Raw genomic sequence first — 17,776 nt, forward strand, 5'->3', positions numbered from 1 at the left:
CTGTACTCCCACTATAGCAAACCCTACTATATTGTGTACGTATTGTAACACAAACAAGGAGACATGACCCTGATCAGAGGCCAGTCATTTACTACTTTAACCAGCGCTGTCTCACTACTCTAATATCCACAGTTGTTTGGTCTGCCTATGTCTCAAGCTCAGTAACTAATAGTGCAAAATGTTCTTGCAAAAGTAATCAGTACATAATATATTATTAACTATCCCACTTCATCATACTGTACTATTGCTATCCTAGATCATACTATAATATTACTAAACCACATTATGTTTTACTCCCACACAGCTAACCAAGAAGACGCAACCCTGATCAGAGGCCAGTATTCTCTCCTTTAACATTTTAATGAGAGCTGTCTTGGTATTCAGAGCTCAGCCTTCTCGTGTAAGAAGCAGACCACACTTGCACTATTATCTACGTCTCAGCCTCAGTTACCAATGATGCTCAGAGGGTGTGGAACCAGGAGTAGGATGCTTGTTCTAGTGTGGTCACTGGGTTTGGATCATTTTTAGTCTGGCCTCTACCCTTTGACCAATCTGGTTTGGGTGGCCCTACTGGGAGATTAATCTCTTGCCGGCATAGCTCTCAGGGTTATTGAGACACGCAAGCCCCCTGACCTGCGACAAGGTAATGATCTCTAAGTAGAGACACTCAAACAATCCATGCTTTTTTTCAACACCTGGTATCTAAAAATGAACACCACAAAAACTGTGACAACACACTTCCATTTGAACAACCACCAAGCAAATCAAAACCTACAGGTGTTACTAAATAACGAACCACTTCCACCAGAGAAATACCCTAAATACATCTCGGAGTGGTCCTCGACAGAGGCCTAACGTACAAAAAAACCCTGGAAGACACCGCACAGAAACTGGCAAAGAGAAACTCACTCATCAGGAAGTTAGCAGGGACAACATGGGGAGCAGCCCAGAGTGCTAAGAACATAAGCACTAGCACTATGCTACAGTGTAGCTGAATATTGTGCCTCAGTATGGGCACGTAGCACCCACGCGAAAAAGACTGACACCAAACTGAACGAAAGCATGTGAATCATATCTGGTGCCATCAAATCAACACCAGTAGACTGGCTACCAACAATGAGTAACATTGCTCCACAGAACATAGAAAGTTCCATACCACTCAAACAAATAATAGAAGCAGCACCTACCACCTCAAGATTAAAATCAAGAAAACCCTTCTGTCAGACCAAGAAGGCAAACTTCAACATCAAAACTTCCTGGAGAGAGGAATGGAACTAAAATGTTCCCAGAGGTGGGGAACTAATGGAGGACCCCACCAATCCACTACCTGGCTTCCTCAACCAAACTAGAAGACAGTGGACTCAAGCAAACAGGCTTAGATCAAGACATGCCAGAACAGCCGCCGGGCTACAGAGTCCCCTATACGCGCTAAATGTCAGGAATCCCCTCAAGACACTGACTACCTAGTGTTACACTGACCAGTAACAGCAGTGCTGGGGGGCGGGGCGCTACGCCACTATACATGAAGGAGGCGACACCTTTAACAACTGGCTTAAAGATGCTCATCTGGAGGTGTGACACTATACAAAACTACTAGTTACCAGTGGGGCAAATATGAAGAATACTGGAGAAGGTCAAAATTTTCACTGTATTAAACATTTTTTCATATGAAAAAAAAATTGACGTTCTCTGATCTTTCCCAAATTCAGACTGTGGTTTTCTCAAGTCAAGAAATAGACAGGAGCACACTTACTTTTGGCCCATCACACTCCAAAACTGAGATCTGAGGCTCTGTTTCTAATAAATAAATAAATAAATAAATCCAGTATATTTTATTGACTGGTATGTGTGTCAGAAATAGAAGTCTCAAATCTCAGCTTTGGAGTGAAATTGGCAGAACAACCGTGCTTGACTGTCTACATTCTCAGTCCCAGTAGCCCACAAAGCGAATTTGGGGAAGATCTGAGAATATTAAATTTTTTTCACCTGTAAAAACAAAAGGCCTTATGTTTTTTTTTTCAGGGTGAAAAATTGACATTCTCTGATTTGCCCCAAATTCAGACAGAGTTCCTGGGGTCATGATACAGACAGGAGAGTACTTACTTTTGGCCCATCACACTCCAAAAGTGAGATCTAAGGCTCTATTTGCAGCAAATTTGAGTCCTGTAGTTGACTGGAATTTGTCAGAAACTGAAGCCTCAGATCTCAGCTTTGGAGTGAGACAGGTAAAGCAAACTCACCCCTGTCTATGTCTTGACACGAGGAATGAACAGTGAAAATATGAAGATGATCAGAGAAAGTCTGTTCTTCCCCAAATTCACACCCTACATTATGGAGATGCAGGGAAGACAGAATGCTCCTTCCCAAGTGCAGGACGAACAGACTCAAAAACTCCTTTGTCCCTCACACCATCAGACTGTACAACTCCTCTCCTGGGGGGGAGGAGGGGGAACAGGAGGACAGAGGACGGGAAGGAGCAGTAGCCGAGCCTGACAATAAGCAATACCGGACAATGTGCAATATAATGTGCAATATCTCTCCTGCTTCCCCCCCCACACACACACTTACCCTAACACCCCTTCTCCCCCCTTTCCCCCCCTCCCCATATCTTATTCTTTTATATTTATATATGTAAAAATTTAATTTATCTAGAAGCTTTTCTCTATTTCTTTTCTCTGTTATAAAGTTTTATCTAATCTAAGATCCAAGAACATCAAAAACACAAAGGCCCTTGGAGTTTTTAGGGTGAAAAACGTGTTCTCTGATCTTCCTCAAATTCACCCCATAGCTAACTTTAACAAAGACACAGACGAGTGCAGGTTTGTTCTGCCAATTTTACTCCAAAGCTGAGATCTGGCACTCAGTGTTCAGCAAATTCCAGGATAATTTAATGACCGATGTTTGTCAGAAATTGAAGCCTCATATCTCAACTCAGCCTCATATGTTGTGCTCCTGTCTTTTTCTTTACATCAGAAACCAGCAGTGCAAATATGAAGATCAAAGAAAGTCAAAACTTTCACCTGAAATACTCCAAGGGGTGAGCCTCAAACTGGTGAATGCTGACCCTCCATAAGCGAAGATTACAGGGATAAGAATCTGTCCATGGAGGTCATTTTACTGAAGAGCATATGTTCCCTTTTAAAATCCCAGCCGTTTTGTCTTGACGTCTTCTCACCTAGTACTTGATCAGGCTCTCTCTCGCTCTCTTTTCTATTCTTCTATTCAAATTTTTCTATTCTTAATCCATTCTAAGAATTCCATTCATCTATTTTTGGTGTGTCTGAATCTTACAGGAGACTACAATATCTCTGTGGTTCACACTTTGGCTAAAGTTCTTCTGGTCCATGGTGTATCAAGAGATTGATGAAGCTATAATGGACATAAATAAATGTGGGAGTTCATGAATGGGGAAAACTTTTAAGAGAAAAGGCAAGTCCGTCCGGTCCGGTCCCACAGAAGAGCTCCTGTAGCACAAACTGCTGAAAAAGTTACTGCTGGCTCTGGCAGAAAGAAATCAGACACACGGTGCATCACAGCTTATGTATCGGTGTGTAGCTGCAGGCTGGTCAGAGTTACTCTGGGCAACGTTCTGCTGGGAAACCTCGGGTCCTGGCATTCACATGGATGTCACTGTGACACAATCCACCTACTTCCACACTGTTGCAGAGCTTCATGGTAACAGTATGCCCTAACAGCAGTGAACTCCTCCAGCAGGATGATGCTCCCTGACACACTGCAGGAACTGTTCAGGAACACGACCAAGAGCTCAAGGTGTTGACTCGGCCTCTGAATTCCCCAGATCTCAATCCGATCAGCATCTGTAGGACGTCCTGGACAGACGCGTCCGATCCATGGAGACCCCACCTCAGAACTTACAGGACTTAAAGGATCTGCTGCTGACAGCTTGGTGCCAGAAACCACAGCACACCTTCAGAGGTCAAGTGGAGTCCAGGCCTTGAGGGGCACAGCTGGGTTAGTGGCACAAGAGGAACAGACACTATCATCATGTGATATTATTCCTACTCCACATCATAAAACCATATTCCTATCCACAAGACCACACTGTTACTACCACATCGTCATGCTATTATCAGGAACCACATGAACTTACTTTTACCACCACATCTTGCTGTGATCACTTCTACAACTCGTATTTTATCATCACTCGACCACAGAACACTACAACCATCACACAGCATAACTATGCTTTACTACTATACTATTTACAGGCTGTGTGTGTGTGTGTGTGTGTGTGTGTGTGTGTGTGTGTCCCCTCAGTCGTCCCACACGTTCCTTCAAGGCTCAGATTAAACCTTGACTACGGGTCTAAAGCCTGCATCCTTCTCAGGGTTTAAAGTGTTGAGGAGAGACACTAACTGAAATCAACCAAATAAACATCATTCAGAACTGAAAATCAAACTATACCACTGCATTAACGTTAACATCACAAAAACAAATTAGTAAAATTTCATTAAAATCATTTACTCATCACTGCTGCTGCTAAATCCACGTTTTATTTATACTGATGTTAGTTACTGCATTTCTTATTTTTATCTTTTTTTGTTACAACAATCATTTTTCCCTTTATAAATGTACTGCCTGCAGGAGAACATCATCACCGTTCGTGCATTTACAAATACGACACCCCCCAAATCCTGTGCAGGAAAATGCTGCATAAACACATTTACAAAAACATAATCCATAACAGCGCAGTACTCGCTCCGCTTACACCACGACAGAGAGAAATATTTAGCAGCATTAATAATCCAGAGAATGCATAAAAATACCAACAAACGCACACTTTTTAGAGCAGTACGAACAAGTGAAGCAAACAAGGGAAAGTCATCATAGTTTAAAGTGTGCATTATACCAATAATGTTAAAGGACACACGATACACATGAAATAATCGATTATCAGTACAGATCAGTGGAGGGTCAGTAACATAACTCCAAATCAGAAACAGTCGGGACGGTATGCTGAGCTGAAAATTGAAATTAAAACTGAAAACAGTGATTTGTAAATAATCTTTGACCCGTATTACACTCACACCAATACAACAGCACATTATCTGATGTTTTACTTCATCAATTTTGTTTTTTTCAAAATAAACACATTTCAATTCTGATTCTTGCAACCCATTTCAAAAAACACTGGGACAGTAAAGCATTTCCCACTTTATAATGTTTATAACGCTCCCGTTCCTTCTCCCGACACTTAAAAGCTGTTTATGGACTGAAGACTCCGAGTGATGAAGTGTCTCAGGTGTTATTTTTGTCCCGTTCTTCCTGTAAACAGGTCTGAAGGTGCGGAACAGTTCGGGGTCGCCACTGTCATATTTTTCATTTCTAAATTCTCCACACATTCTCTATTGGGGACAGAGGGGACACGCCCTCTTCTCCCACAGCCACGCCTTTGTAATGTGAGCAGAATGTGGTTTTGCATTGTCTTGTTGAAATCTCCCTGGAAAAGACGTCATCTTGAAGCTCGTCATCAAGCCCATGTGGTTCTATCAGCTGTAGATGAATGACGGTTCTTGATGCCGTCTGAGGGATCGGAGATCACGGGGGTTCAGATTCGGCTTGAGCCCTTTACTCACCAAAATTCCTCCAGATTCCTTGAATCATTACGCTCCACAGAGGGTGAAATATCCAAATCCCTTCCCATCATTCTTTGAAGAACATTGGTTTTAAACTTTTCAATAATTTTCAATTTTCTCACACATTTGTTGATAAACTGGAGATCCTCGGTCCGTCTTTGAGGAGTAAAGACTCGGCCTTTCCTGGAGACTGATTTTGTACCAATTCATGATTACAGTCACCTGTTGACATCACCTGCTTCACATCATATCATTATTTAATTGTTGTACCTCATTACTCGCCCTAAATGTCCCCCTCCCAACTTGTTTTGGAATGTGTTGCAGGACTGAAGCTCAGGAATGGATGGATATTAACAAATGAAACAAAGTTGACCAACAAAACATGAAATATTCATTCTGTCTGCAATGAAATACAAGTCAAAGTACATTTACAAATCAATGCTTTATTTTTTATTTGCATTTTCCACACCGTCCCAATAAAGTGTTCTATGTATTACACAATCAATTATGACATTTAAATAAATTATATTAAGACTTTCATCATACTGCACCTTTAAATGGACATAGTGCTGCTCACTAAAGTGTGTGTAAAACAGATAACACGCTACTCAGTATGATGGTATGCGGTTTGATTCATCACATGTCCTTCCCTAAAGAGTCACACGGCACAGTCACATGACTCAGCGAGGGATGCTGGATCTTATTGGACATGTTCAAAACAGCTGATTCCTCATCCATAAAAGCCAAATGGGAGGAGCCTAATGAAGGAAAGGACTCGTGATTCTCCATCTCGTTGTTTTTTACTTGGTTTTGATGTTTGGCTGAAACCAGAGGCTCTCGATCGTCATCTTCTGAAATGGCGAACACAGGGATGGACAGGTTATGATCATCAGTAGAGAATTCACAGATTTTAACCCCCACTCCCTGCTCCAGGCCACAGAGGGCACCATCGGGCTCACAGATCTGCTGAGATGTGTGCAATCGTGATACGCTGTAGTGCCGCTGCCACTGAGTTGAGGGAACTGTCACACCATCACCGTCGTCCACCACAGAACCTGGAGAAACCTGAGGAACCAAACACATTCCGTAATGTGCAGATGACTGACTCATTTTTACAACGTTATATAAAAACAGATGTGGGAGTGCTGTTCCTGAACAAGTTTAATGTGGAGTGGGACACTCCCTAAGTCCACTTCACAATGCAGTAATCACACTTTAATCCTGATAATTTATGAAAATGTAGATGATAATCTGATTACATACGTCTGAGTTCATTCAGTTACCAACAGACATCAACAAGGACCTATGACACTTTCAGTACGTTTTAAATAAATAATAGTAATCCTTATACTTAAATGAAACCTAATTTATTTTTAATAATATGAACTCACAGTGTCCACGAGTTTGGTGAAGGGGCTCGTTAATTTCCAGCTGCACCACTTCCTGTTTAATTTAGGAAGAGGAAGTGGGGAGTCGTGGAAGGTTCGGAGGCTCCACGCTCGAGAACGTACTGATCCAACATGGCTACCCTGATTCAGCCAGTTGGAGGGCTCGCTTTGAGGGATCCAATCAGAGGGCTGCACACATCCCGTGTCACTGCATCGCAGAAAACGTTCACGGTGCTGCAGTAATGATTACAGATAACGTTCATAAATATTTATTTATACAATTAAAAACCGAAGTAAATCACTGAATTTATAATTTTAGCTTCTTAACCATCAGGGATGGTGAGAATCACCTGGATACGAAGTGAGAGATTACACAGAACTTATAATAAATACAGACACCAGCTTGCTGTTCTCTGCCTCAGCAAGGACCACCTCAAGACTGCTGTGTCTGACTCAGACAGTCCCACGCCCAGCGGCCAGAGCTACACCACGGAACAGAACTGATCTGGCCTGATAGCCACAGTCTAAACAGCTTGCTAGTCGCAAAGACCCACATCTGGCAATGGCTGAGAAGCACAACAAGAAACCCACAAAGCGACCTGATGAAGTAACGACCTGGCTCGGCTAAAATCAAGACCAAAGAGCCCTGAGACTTTTCCTTACAGCACAGTGATGGGTCATCCATCGTTCGCATTCCCTCTCAGAGGAGTGCAGGAATGCTGCCTACCAACATGTTGAGGATCCTTCCAGGAGAGAAATGAACCGGACTGGAGAAGTGGACTTCCGAACGACAAGTCAAAGAGCTATTCGAGGAGGTTTTCAGCACGAAACACATTTTGTTTTGCTTTTGATTCATTTTATGGCTTGTGTGAAAAAAACAAAAACAGCAAACAAATCAAAAGAATCAATTTTGCTTTAATTCAGACTCAACACAGGGACGAATAAATATCGCAGGATTGCATGGTACATTAACCAGTATAACCAATATAAACATTATAACCAGTATAAACTCATTTGTGGCATTAGATGCAAACACTCGGAGTGCTGCGTATGCGAGTGACAGCACTGCTGTTCCTGAATGAGTTTAGTGTGAGATATGGAGTGGGACACGTCCTAAATCCACTTCATACTACAAAGAGGTTTAGTGCACTAATCACACTTTAATCCCAATAAACCACTACAACTGTACCTGATAATCTGATTACACACGCCAGAGTACATTCAGTTCCTGACTGAACACAGCCGGGAAATATTTCTCTGACACTTTAATGAGTACAGCAGATGTGTGTGCATGTGTGTGTGTGTGCGTGTGTGTGTGTGTGTATGTGCATGTGCGTGTGTGCGTGTGTACCGTGGAAGGTGAAAACGATGTTGTGTCTGTGTTTGAGATCACAAACACTTCATCTGTTCCCAATTCCATCTCCATCAATCCATTAGAACACTCCGCATTTTGGGAAGTTCTGCATTCTGGGATGTTACCTGTGTGAGGTAAGAGAAGGCTGTTACTTGTATGAGGATAGATCAGGGCGCTACCTGTGCGAGGTAGGGTGAGGGCACCGGCTGTACAAGGTAAGGTGAAGGCGCTACCCGTGCGAGGTAAGGCAAGGTGAAGGCGCGACCCGTGTGAGGTAAGATGAGGGTGTTACCTGTGCGAGGGAAGGTGAGGGCTTTGTCATTTTTGTCGAGTTCTTGTTCAGGGCGATTCGCAGTAACCAGCTGAAGTTCACTGCCATCAGTGTGCAAGTTCTGAACTGGGACCTGAAACACAATACACACATTACAGCACAACTACACACAACTTGTACATCTACATAGCTCACAAAACACACAACTCCGCAGAACCATTCCAACCTTTACACCACCTCCATCATTTTACAAAACAACTGTGAACTCCACATCTTACAAAATTATTTTTCTAAAATTCTACATAATCCACAGAACTTTACAAAACCCTAACACAACTCGATCTTCACTGAAAGCTAAACACTTCACACAAACAAATCACAGTTTTACACTACACTTCTACAAAGGGCCTTTAAACCTCTTTGCGTCACACCGGGAACATCATCACTCGCAGTGGAGCCGTAAAGAAGCAGGAAGGAAGTGAAGAGCTCAGAATATCACCATGGTGGTGAGCACTGGACCAGACACACACACATTTCATTTTGTTAATTTATCACTGATTCATTTCTTTTCTTTGATTACCTCAGAGGTGACAGACGACGTCACGGTCGATTCTTTCGCACACAGTTTTGGTCTGTAAATGAACAATAAAAAGACATTTTTCTCATTTATTATTTGCTGAAGTCACTGTTATTGCCACAATTATGGAGTAATCAACTTTTAATACATCCCCCCACACACACACACACCCTCATCTCAAGTGTGTTTTTATTGTCTCTGTGTGTAATGTGAAATAGACTGTGAGGTGTAAGCGGATGATCTCGGCCCTCTGGCTGCCTGCACGTCGTTTCTTTCCGCTTTACTGACAAAAACAACAACATGATCTCCTCTAACTAAATTATTTCTAAACTTACTCATTCAGATATTTTTCTCGAAAGAACAGAACATTCTGTAATGCCAGAAACCTTCTCAGAAACATCTTTAAAAAAAAAAAAGCCATAATGTTCCATTTTATTCTAATAATAACTGAAAAAGATGAGAAATGGGTTTCAGGTCACACAACAGAAATCTCGTTACATCACAAATCTTGACATTTCTGTGATACATGATGTGTACAATGATATTTCTGCCAGCTGTGTGTTTCATTAAAAAAATATAAAATAATCATACATTTGTTTATTTTTAATAAAAGTATTTCATTTTTATATTTTCTTTAATGCATAATTAATCTTTTATATTACCTTTTGTTTCATTTTATTTGTATTTTATTTAATTACTGTTAGAACTTAAATTGTACAGCATTTTGTCTGAAACTTGTTCTTTAAATCTTGTAAATAAATAAATAAAGCCAATTTGACATATTAAAAAATAATGTATTTATAGCACATGAATAAAAAAACACTAAACCCTGAAAAAGCTTTTTTTTTCCTTTTACAATTTTAAATATTAAGGACAACATTATAACGTCACATCAGCAGCTTCAAGTCAGTAATTAATTTTAAAACTTTTTTTTTTATTTAATAAACAGATTATAGATGATATCCACAATCTCAGAAAACACCATGGCACTGAACATGATATCGATGTTCTCTAATCATATCCCTCAGTCCTACTCAGAAATATACATAATCATTATAAAGTGGATAAAAATTCTAAACGATTTAAAGATCATCCACAGCACCGTAGAGTTCTGGACTCTGACTGGTCAGAAGGTGTTGATTAATTCTCTCCGATAGTAGCGCAAGTTTATATTAATGCTCTTGTTCTAACAAATTAAATAAATAAAATAAAAGTTCTGTAAAGTTTTCTGTGAGGAGAAATGTGTTTCTATAATGTTTCTGGAAGGAGTCTCCAATGTCAGCACCCAATGTCAGCACCATGGAACAGTCAGAGGTGAAACTGTAAAATGTTCAACATTTACTTTAATAAATAAAAATCTGTAATTGCTAGTAAACTGCCACAGGACTCATTATGAGCTGGAAGATAAAATTGTTAGCTCACAGAAAACCATTATGATGAGCAGTTTTAAAAGACAAACCTTTAGGAATTGAAAAAAAAACATAAGTCGGGGCGTCATGGTTCAGGTGGATAAGGCGCCATACCATAAATCCAGGGACCCGGGTTCGATTCCGACCCGAGGTCATTTCCCAATCCCTCCCTATCTCTCTCCTGCTCATTTCCTGTCTCTACACTGTCCTATCCAATAAAGGTGAAAAAAGCCCCCAAAAAATCTTTAAAAAAATAAGTCAGTCTTGACCCGCCGGTGTTTTTGTCACACTTCCAGTAAACGCACCGTGCATTGTCTCCCACTTCTTTCTGCCCTTTATGTGGTTTATTTTTCTTCGGCTGCTGAGGGCCGGATTTCCCACAAAAGGAACAAGCTCAGGTATGAGTACACAGATTTTCACTTCAAAGTAATGGCGCCCACGCAGAGGAAAGAGGATTAAATCGACTTAAAATAGAGGACAAAAGGTCCAGCTGAACAAACAGTGAAAACGCACCACACCTAGTGCTAACGCTAATTCTAATGATTTAACCAATTTTGAGCAGCGATATTATGGTAAAAGACTGATGTATGGTTTCACCCATTATCATCATCATCATCATCACCCCAGTCAGTCTTACCTCCGAGTCACACAGAGGGCGATCAGAAGACTCACAGTGAATAAAGCAGTGACGCTAAAAGCAGCAAGCAGTGCATCTGTGCCAACAGGGGGCACTGATGACCTCTGACTCCCGACCTGGATTGCTGCCTCGGTGGTTCGATTGTGATAACGGTAGATCAGCGCAAATCCTCGACCCCAGTGCGTGTTTGTGATGAGCTCCATTATCACCTCAACCATCTCAATGTCAGATCCAAACACCAGCTGATTGTCAGGCGGACACTTGGAGCCACAAAACCGTGATGAAAATGTGACGAGATCTGTGATGTACAGGACGTCATTCGGACATGCATCCTTCACTGGCTGCAGGGTTTCAGGCTCGTCCTCGATGATGGATGCTGGGCTGCTGGAAGGAGGCAGGTGGTCCATTTTATCCTTTAAAGATGAAGGAAACATGGAGTTTTGTGCCTTTTCTTTTTCTCTATCCAATAATGGAGGTTTGGACAGAGGCTCAGAAACCTGTTTCAGCGTATTCAACACTTCAGACTCCATTCTGCTGGATTCTTCTCTGTTTTCCATCATTTCCATGGACTGATCCTTTAACACATGTTGACTCCTGGTCAGTCCTTTGGTAAGGAGATGTTCTTCACCATTTTCATTCATGATCATCTCTGCTGATGAGGTCGAGTTCCTCTCTGAACTCTCAAAAACATCAAAATCGAGCATTTCCATCGTCAGCTGATAACCGACGGGGACAAAAAACTGCCAGACACAGTGCGTCCCTGACAAGTAATTATGAGGAAAACCAGGAGACAGAATGAGACCCTGTACATCCACAACATCCAGCTTTGCTCCACATCCAAAAAATACCTGCAAAAAAACACACACACAAATATCAGTCAGAGCTGTTGAATTCTGGACTCCGATTGGTCAGAAGGTGTTAATTAATTTTCTATAATAGCAGCTCTGACAGTAGCACAGGTACATTTATACATTATCGTTTCTATAGTAACGACTCAAACAGAAAACAGGATAAAACTAAGGTTAAAATAAAACACATGGCTAATGCATTATAGTAAGTGTTAATGTAAACACTAAAATACTAGAAATAATTTACTCTAAAAATACTTTGTGTTCAGCCCATTTACTACAATGTTTTGCCGTCTGTATAAAGTATTGCAAGTTCATAGTCTTATTTATTTAATTTTATTTGTGTCGTGCTTTTAACAACAGACACTGTCACAAAGCAGCTTTACAGAACATTAAAGACTTTAAACATGAGCTAATTTTATCTCTAATGAATTTATTTATCCCTGACGATCAACTCTGAGGTGACGGTGTTGAGGAAAAACTCCCTCAGATGACACGAGGAAGAAACCTCGAGAGGAACCAGACTCTAAAGGGAACCCATCCTCATCTGGGTGATAACAGACAACGTGATTATAAATAACTCACTTCTATAACGGTGTCCTATAGAGTCACAAAGTACAACTGTGGAACCAGGAAACTCATTATAGTTTAACAGGAAGTCTGTTTTGTTGAAGTTATCGAATGTTCACTGATGGAGACTTGAGTGTAAAACTGTTCATGACAACTGCAGTCCTAAAGTTATCATGGCGATTGTAGTCCAAAATCATCGGAGCAACACTGCAAGTGTCCAGAGCGTCTTCCAAGTGTGTCTTTAGACTGTCCATGTGGGGCCATCCTCCACAGGAATGATGTGATGAGAACCTCAGCTGGAAGTAGGGCATCAGGATGGATCAGGCAGGTCCAAGGAGCAGGAGAGGTTCAGCATCTCTGCTGTCTCAGGAGTGACATGTGTAACTTGATAGAGAGAACACAGGTTGTTAGGTACAGTGGTACAGGTACAGGTTGTATGCCCAGTGTCACCTAATGGTGAAGAACAGTGTACATTGTGTACCGAGTGCAAGCAGGGACTCCAGCGAGACTAACTATAACATCATAACATCCCCTCTTCTCTTCACCCTGTACACCACGGACTTCTGCTACAACTCGGAGCTGTGTCACATTCAGAAGTTCGCCGATGACACAGCCATCGTTGGGTGTATCAGTGACGACAGAGAGGAGGCGTATAGGAGCCTGGTGAGGGACTTTGCCGTTTGGTGCAACAGGAACCATCTGCAGCTCAACACCTCAAAGACCAAGGAGCTGGTCATTGACTTCGGGAGGTCCAGACTAAGGTCACGACCAGTTCTGATCAAGGGAGTCGAGGTGGAGGCTGTGGATTCCTACAAGTACCTCGGGCTGTGGCTGGACAGCAAGCTGGACTGGACTTGCAACACCAAACACTTATACAGGAAGGGACAGAGCAGGCTGTACTTCCTTAGGAGGCTGCGGTCCTTTAACACCTGCAGGAAACTCCTGTGGATGTTCTATCAGTCTGTGGTCGCCAGTGTCCTGTTTTACACCGTGGTGTGCTGGGGGGGGGCAGCACATCCAAGAAGGACACATCCAGGCTGGACAAACTGATCAGGCGGGCCGGCTCTGTGGTCGGCATGAAGCTGGACTCTCTGGTGACGGTGGCAGAGAAGAGGACTATGGACAAACTATTGAAATTCATGGACGATGCCAGTCACCCTCTGCACACCGTCATCAGCAACCAGAGGAGCCTGTTCAGTGACAGAATGCTCCTTCCCAAGTGCAGGACGAACAGACTCAAAAACTCCTTTGTCCCTCACGCCATCAGACTGTACAACTCCTCTCTGGGGGGGAGGAGGGGGAACAGGAGGACAGAGGACGGGAAGGAGCAGTAGCCGAGACTGACAATAAGCAATACTGGACAATCTCATCTCATACACTCTGGACAAGTCGCCAGGTCATCACAGGGCTGACACATAGACACAGACAACCATTCACACTCACATTCACACCTACGCTCAATTTAGAGTCACCAGTTAACCTAACCTGCATGTCTTTGGACTGTGGGGGAAACCGGAGCACCCGGAGGAAACCCACGCGGACACGGGGAGAACATGCAAACTCCACACAGAAAGGCCCTCGCCGGCCACGGGGCTCGAACCCAGACCTTCTTGCTGTGAGGCGACAGTGATAACCACTACACCACCGTGCCACCCCAATACTGGACAATGTGCAATATTAAGTGCAATATCTCTCCTGCTGGACTTTTTTTTCTTTTTCTTTCTTCTTTTCCCATATCTTATTCTTTTTTATATATAAATACTTAATTTAATTTATCTAGAAGTTTTCTCTATTTTCTATTCTCTGTTTATTTGTAATGATGCTGCTAGAATTTTAATTTCCCTGAGGGAACCCTCCCAAAAGGATCAGTAAAGTTCTATCTAATCTAATCTAATCTAATCTAATCTAATCTAATCTAAAAGGGGACAGCCAGAAGATAACACAGTCATGCGGGAGCCCCGCGACATGAAGCAGCAGCCACTACACCGTCAACAAACCAGAGTGAACGTGTGTGTGTGTGTGTTGGGGGGGGGGGGGGGGGGGAGACCACAGCATCCATACATCCCAGTTTACCAAAACGCTCTCTGCCTGAGGTCCCTCCAGATCTACTCCTTTACCTCATAAACACTATTAACAAAAGGTTTGACTAAACAGATCTATTTCAGTTGAGACTTAAACACTGAAACTGTGTCTGAGTCCCGAACACGACTTGGAATAATTGTAATGGCAATGATTGCTAGTGATGTTATAGATATTATAACAATATCAGATTTAAAAAGGGACTATTAAAATGTGCAACAGTAATTATGACCCTGTACCAGGAGAGTTAAGATAAAGGTAAAACAGTGGGTGTGTTGCACGCTACTGCGCTAACTGTGGGAAGATATTTCTGCTGCTCGCTCACTGTAATATATTCCAGCTGTGAAAAACAGAGAGAAAATTGAATTCAGATGCAAATCCAAGAGCAAGCTGACACAGATGTTTCACTGCCTCTGTTATTGAGGAAAGACACAGCAAACACACACCGAGGAAACACATGACTGATACGCTGTAAGGAAACACACCGAGAACAATAAGAGGAAACATACCAATAAAATGCTGTGGGCAAACATATGACTGGTTTAAAGATCTCCAAACAGTCAGGCAGACAGTTTTTTTCTGATTAATCAGCTCTTCCAGCGTCACACTGAAATTCAGAATTACTATTAACATGAAAAACCTGCTGATGATCTGTTCGGGATTTCCTTAAAAATCTCCTCCACCTTTAATTAACAGCTGAGATTACTGATGGACTGAAGAGTGAATCTATAAAATATATAATGCTTTCATACATTAAACAAAATAATCTATAGTTCCACCTGCTCATCAACAAAAACATTATAAATCAACACGTCATCCTCAACACAACCAACACTGACCACAACATCAACATTATTGCAACTGATAAACACATCATTATTAACTACATCATCACCAACACCATAATCACCACCAACAGACCACATCAACCACATCACCACCAACACCGACCACATCAACTACATCACCACCAACAGACCACATCAACCACATCACCACCAACAACAACCACATCACCACCAACACCGACCACATCAACTACATCACCACCAACACCGACCACATCAACAATGTCATCATCACCTACATCAACCACATCATCCTCAACACCAACAATGTCATCACCACCACCAACACCATCATCATCAACCACATCATCAACTATGTCATCCTCCTCATCACCATTACCATCAACACCATCATTGTCATCAATGCCAACATCAACCACATTAAATACCATCATCAATATAACTCAACACCAACAAGATTAAACCACATCTACATCATCCTCAACCCCATCATCAACAACATCATCATCCTCAACCCCATCATCAACAATATCAACTTCATCATCATCATCCTCAACAGCAGCTTGTAAAAATTTCTCATCTCATCTCATTATCTGTAGCTGCTTTATCCTGTTCTACAGGGTCGCAGGCGAGCTGGATCCTATCCCAGCTGACTACAGGTGAAAGGCGGGGTTCACCCTGGACAAGTCGCCAGGTCATCACAGGGCTGACACATAGACACAGACAACCATTCACACTCACATTCACACCTACGCTCAATTTAGAGTCACCAGTTAACCTAACCTGCATGTCTTTGGACTGTGGGGGAAACCGGAGCACCCGGAGGAAACCCATGCGGACACGGGGAGAACATGCAAACTCTGCACAGAAAGGCCCTCGCCGGCCCCAGGGCTCGAACCCGGACCTTCTTGCTGTGAGGCGACAGCGCTAACCACTACACCACCGTGCCGCCCTGTAAAAATTTCTCCGTGAGTGAATTATATATTCATTATTATGAGCAAATGACTCAGATCACTGGACCTGTGATGTGTTTAGGGTTTATGGCTCCTGGGGGGGAAATAATTAAATATTTAAATAATATATTAGTAGATGAATATTTCCACATATAGCTAAAAACTCTGCTTGATATTTTGATTTTCACAATAACAGCAGGTTGTTACATGAGCTCATGAGAGCAGTAGGAGGCCGAGTTCCAACTCCTGACACACACACACACACACACACACACACACACACACACACGCGCACTCACACGCAAAGCCCTGTAAACAGTCGAGCTCTCCTGTTTCCCCTGAAAGAGGCCCAGTGAGGAGTGTTTACTCCAAAATCTCAGAGTGAAACAAACACACACAGTATATTTACAGAGAAAGGTATTTACAGACAGAGAGGCAGACAAATGATAAAGACAAATACAAATAAAAAATACAATAAATAAAAAATAAAATTTTACATATAGACATTTTTCCTCAGCAATTATAAAGTCTGGTAGGTTTTTCTTTTTTTAAATAATTTCCCACATAACTCATACAATTAAACAATACAAAAAACAACATTTGAATAAATTATTTAAAAAAACAAAAAATATAAACATTATAGAAAACTATGCAATATTATAAATCATAAGAAATCATAAAGTATATAATATAGTGTATAATATTAGATCTCTTACATCTAAAGCGCTAATGGTTAATGAACTCATTACTGATCAGGAGTTTAATGTATTGTGTTTAACTGAAACATGGATTAAGCCAAATGAATATATAGCATTAAATGAAGCGAGTCCTCCTGGATACAGTTATATACACCAGCCTCGTCTAACTGGCAGAGGAGGAGGCGTTGCGGTTATTTATAATGATCATCTAGGTGTAACACACAAACCTGGTTATAAATTGAATACATTTGAAGTTCTTCATACTCATATAATGTATGTAGCCTCGAAAAATAAGTCTACCCAGTTAATTCCATTGCTTATTATTTACAGGCCCCCGGGGCCATATTCTGAGTTTCTTTCTGAATTTGCAGATTTTATCTCAGATCTGGTTATTTCCTTAGACAAAGCTTTAGTTGTCGGAGAGTTTAATATTCACTTCAATAACCCAGAAGACCCTTTAAAAACAGCATTTGTGTCCATTTTAGATTCAGTCGGGATTAAGCAGAATGTCATAGGACCGACCCATAATGGTGGTCACACCCTCGATCTAATACTAACATTCGGGTTAAACATAGAAAATATAGTC

General features: G+C 41.7%; 1 protein-coding gene across 1 annotated transcript in view; it reads right to left on the bottom strand.

The window, feature by feature from the left end:
* Positions 1-4,511: 4,511 nt before the first annotated feature.
* si:dkey-112e17.1 (uncharacterized) overlaps positions 4,512-17,776 on the bottom strand; it is a 58,245-nt gene continuing 44,980 nt past the window's right edge. The window contains exons 2-7 of the mRNA XM_060907566.1: positions 11,234-12,081; positions 9,191-9,242; positions 8,632-8,743; positions 8,337-8,464; positions 6,989-7,219; positions 4,512-6,662 (exon numbers count right to left, since the gene is read on the bottom strand). Of these exons, the coding sequence (XP_060763549.1) occupies positions 6,234-6,662; positions 6,989-7,219; positions 8,337-8,464; positions 8,632-8,743; positions 9,191-9,242; positions 11,234-12,081 (1,800 nt within the window). The 3' untranslated portion in view covers positions 4,512-6,233. The remainder of the gene's footprint in view (positions 6,663-6,988; positions 7,220-8,336; positions 8,465-8,631; positions 8,744-9,190; positions 9,243-11,233; positions 12,082-17,776) is intronic.

This window comes from Neoarius graeffei, chromosome 24 (assembly GCF_027579695.1).
Source record: "Neoarius graeffei isolate fNeoGra1 chromosome 24, fNeoGra1.pri, whole genome shotgun sequence".
Classification (NCBI taxonomy): Eukaryota; Metazoa; Chordata; class Actinopteri; order Siluriformes; family Ariidae; genus Neoarius; species Neoarius graeffei.